The 4,398-nt window shown below is 36.3% G+C and overlaps 1 protein-coding gene across 1 annotated transcript; it reads left to right on the forward strand.

Moving 5' to 3' along the window:
* The first annotated feature begins 2,887 nt into the window (after nt 1-2,887).
* Nucleotides 2,888-4,162, forward strand: LOC129956839 (uncharacterized). Its single transcript, XM_056068793.1, has one exon. The coding sequence runs from the start codon at nt 2,888-2,890 to the stop codon at nt 4,160-4,162; it is 1,275 nt and encodes a 424-aa protein (XP_055924768.1).
* Nucleotides 4,163-4,398: the final 236 nt, after the last annotated feature.

The following is a 4,398-nucleotide window of genomic DNA, read 5'->3' on the forward strand; positions in this document are numbered from 1 at the left end:
TCAGAAAATGTGGTAGATCAAATTTAATACTGTAAAACAGATTTCACAAACTCAAATGGCAACTCAAATGGATTTCACAAACTCAATCAAGGAATGGATAATCACTGCCAGCTGTTTGGAAGATTTTAAGAGACTGATTATATTTGAAGATTACCGCACGGAATGACTGCGTGTCTAAAGTATGCCAGAATGTTTGAGAGAGCGAGTGAGATAACCATGTTGGACGGAGTCGCATAAAGAAAACAGGACATTCAAAATATCTGTGACTTTTCAAAAAAAATTTTTTTTTAATTTTTTGTGAGATATTATTTATTCTCATGGTTGTAATGCATTTTAATATTTAATAAATTTCGAATGGATGGCCAGCTCTTGATTTCTTACTATTGAAATGTTTTTTCAAAAATAAAAATTCATTATATAAGTATTTATAGTCTTCAAAAATTAAATATTGTGATATCTTGATCCAGACCGATTTAAGAAGAGAGTAGCCTAACAAAACAATTCTTAATTTCCGAACGTCTCTTCGAATTCCGGTTTGCAGTCTCTCACCTCTCTCTCTTTCTTTCTCTAAAAACAAACAAATAAATACCGCATTTTATTTCCATCAGATATCCGCATCCAGTTTTCCCATTGGTGAACTTCAGTTCCCTATCACCCAATAGTTGCTCAGCAATGCTTCCTCAATGGTCTCCACTCGATCATTGACACTTAATGACAACATTTGCTGGTGATTCATCGTTTCCTGAAGATTTGAGGAGTCTCTTCATAAGAGAAGAAAGTTGGATGTTTTGGCGTTCTTCTCCCTTGAAGACACGAAAGATCTATTTGAAACTACAGGGCACACATCTGTGCTCCCTTCATTTGGATATAGCAAATGACCAGACATAATGATGGTTCCACATCTGGCTGTCTATATTCACTTAACTAGGTGTGGGAAAACGGGTGACGTTACACTTGGTCGTAATGCCAGTTACTGTGTCAGGAAAAAGTAGAAACGTTGCCATAACGATAAATATGATGAATTTAAAACTTATTTCGATATACTTTATATTTTGCACTATAACTTCATTAAAAGTTTTTAATCTAACTTAAATTTGTATCGTTATTTGCTTAATTCCTATTGTTTTATATAATTAAATTAAAAATATTATAGAATATATTTTAATCAAAGGTTTAACTTTATTTAATGAAAGAAAATGAAGTGCCAAAAGAAATTATGTATAAAAGAAGAACCATACCTTTTGCGAAGAACAGTCTTGGTGAAGAGAAAAAGGAAAGAGAGTAAACTTAAGGATGTTCGGTTCATTAAGGGTTACAGAAATTATTTTCTATTTGAAGGTTAACAGAATTCCATTATTTATGAAAGAATAATGCTTACGAATGGATTGGAAATGTGACCAATGCTTATGAGAATAAATTTATTGAACATCAGTCTTGAGGAGACAAGCTGACGTATTACACCTTATATGTCTAAGATGACCCTGAAGGGATAAAATTAATCTATTTAATATTAGAACTTTTGTGAAAAAAAATGTTCCTCGCGAAGAGAAAATGGTTAGTTTTGAATAAAAAGCTAGAGTTAAGTCATTAAAAATAGAAAAAAAATAAATCAGCATAGATTATATTACTTTACATTAATTAATGGCTCAAATATTTATAAATAAGTTCTAATGAAAAATAAAATTTCATAGACAATTTTTTGAAATCTGAGAATGTATAAATATATATGCTTGCTTATTGATAAGAATTTTTAAAAATTCCGAATTTAAAAACCATTTTTAATTTTTAAAGAGATTTTACTAAAGTGTATAAATTATGTTTATTATACTTGAAGTGCTTAAACATTATATAAACCTTTCATATTACTACCATTCTCTTAAGCTTACAAAAAATTTAGGTCTATAATTTTATTAATGGAGATGCAATCTCTAAATAACAAAAAAAAAGCGAATTTAATCATGCACCAGCAATAAAATTCCATTAATGGCTTCTTTCACCTAACACTTTTAGAATTTATATAATAAGCTGAAATATGGTTAAATGCTTGTTTTCCAAAATTTTAAATGCTAGTATTTACATTTTAAATTAAGTTTTAATATAAAATATTCGTGCAAGTTTTATTTAAATGCAATGAATTTGTGGTTTTATATGTTAATAAAACGTTGCTGCCTCCTTACTCTTCATTGAAAAGTGAATAAAAATAACTAAATGACTTTGAAAATTAGTCTGTTTTATCAAGAAATTATATGTGAAAAAGAATTTTATTTCATTTAGTTACCTAAATTTCCTTTCTTTCATTCGTGAAATTTGTTGACGGAGCATTCATTATTTCTGCATCACACTTTGATTATAAGCACCATCTCTGCGAAAGAAACCCCCTCAGGGGCTCACCTACTATAGGTGAGTACGGGTGTTCCAATCCCGAGGTACCCAGGGATCTATACTCCCTTTATGTTTATACTCCTCTTCGCCTTCTGCTTTCTGCCTTGTTTTTTCTTTCCCTCGACGGCAAGCGAGGGAGCTCTCCATGAGAAGCTGTCGCCGCTCTGTTTGCTTCTTGCTTCTCATGGACAGCCAAAACCCCACGTGTTTGCCGTGCGTGGCGACCCATTTGAAAGACGGGTGGTGCACTGTGGTCCCCGGTGTATCAATCGGCTGGTACCTAGTCACCTGAGTGGCTAGTCTGCTAGGGATCAAGCGAAGGGGCTACTCCTTGGGCTTGGCGTTAAGGGTGGTCACTGTCCCCGGGGGTAGCTCCCAGCGTATAGGTACCGATTAGCACTAGGGTGGATGCCGAGGCTGAGAATAACCAGAGCCGGTAATTGCCTTCCCTTGTTGGGCTCCGTGGTGGGCGGTGCCGTCGGACAAGAATCATTTACTATATCGTATGGGCTCCTCCAAACGTGGTCCCTTCAGTGGGCATCGAAACATTCCAATATCTTCCAACATATCTAATCATTTCGATCCATTTTACATTGTAAAGCGAGTTTCTTCAAATAACGAAACATTTCAAACTGTCTCTCCCTTCCTTGTGCAAAAGGCTATAACGGCAACAGTGGGAGATGTTAAATCCATTCGTAAAATGCGCTCTGGTGATTTGCTTGTTGAGGTGAATTCCCGTAAGCAAGCCCAGCAGATTCAAAAATTAAAAGCACTGGGAAATATACCAATAACTGTAAGTCCTCACCAATCGTTGAATACCTCTAAAGGTGTCATTACCTGTGGGGAACTCTTAAATGTCCCCATAGATATAATAAAATCAGAAATGAAACCGCAAGGAGTTATAGATGTCCGTCGTATAATGATACGGCGTAATGGACAACTCCTTGAAACAAAACATCACATCTTAACGTTTCAGACACCCAAACTACCAGAATTTGTTTACGCAGGTTATATACGACGCCCAGTAAGGCCGTACATTCCGAAACCACTCAGATGCTTTCAGTGCCAGAGGTTTGGCCATTCTAAAGTAAATTGCCGCGGGTCTTTAACATGTGCCCGCTGTGCAGAAAAAGGGCATGATAGCCAGGAATGTTCCGCACAGGAAAAGTGTGTGAACTGTAAAGGCGATCACCTTTCTTTTTCTCGATCATGCCCTAGCTGGCAGCTTGAAAAACAAGTAATCACAATAAAAATCAAAGAAGATCTTTCATATCCCGAAGCCAGGCGTAGAGTTCAAGTACAAACTCCTATTCCTGGTAAAAGTTACGCTTCTGCTGTCCAGAACACCTTTTGCGCAAATTGTTCGTGTAGTAATTGTGTAAAATTTCACGCCGATTCAAAGCCACCTGAAAATATTAGGAATTCTGATTCTGAACATTCCAACAATAGTACACTTGACAGACCTAAGAAATCACAAAAGAAATTGAAGAAAAAATTGCAAAACTCGCTGACGTTGAAGTTAGCAAAACGCGGTATTTCAAAACCGGAACTGCCTTCAAAATTGAAAAAGTCAGCAGCTAAAAATTCCGTCGCTTTGGGACTTGCGACGCAGGGTATAGTCCACAAGGACTTGTCGTCAATATTTGGTGGCATGCCCAAAAGTCCAGATCGCCTTTCTCTCCATCCATCAGATGAGGATGAGGATTTGCACATGAGTTGTGAAGTTTCCGCAACTCTACCACATGCACCTATTAACTTACCTGCAATCTCGAATTCTTAATGGGTACCTTCATTTCTTGGAATTGTCGCGGCCTTCGGTCCAAACTTTTTGACATTAAGACCATTATGAACACCTTTCATCCTGTTTGTTTTGGTCTTCAAGAGACCTTCTTGAAGTCCAATATTCCAATTAAATTACGCGGTTATAATTGTGTTCGAAACGATGCAGACACTGAATCTCATAGTTCGGGAGGAGTCTGTATCTTCACTTCTAATATATATCCGAGCACACCTCTC

The sequence above is a fragment of the Argiope bruennichi genome, chromosome 11 (genome assembly GCF_947563725.1).
Source record: "Argiope bruennichi chromosome 11, qqArgBrue1.1, whole genome shotgun sequence".
Taxonomy (NCBI): domain Eukaryota; kingdom Metazoa; phylum Arthropoda; class Arachnida; order Araneae; family Araneidae; genus Argiope; species Argiope bruennichi.

Bases quoted from the DNA above. Each gene is read 5' to 3' on its own strand.
- LOC129956839 (XM_056068793.1), top strand. From the start codon at position 2,888: ATGGGCTCCTCCAAACGTGGTCCCTTCAGTGGGCATCGAAACATTCCA.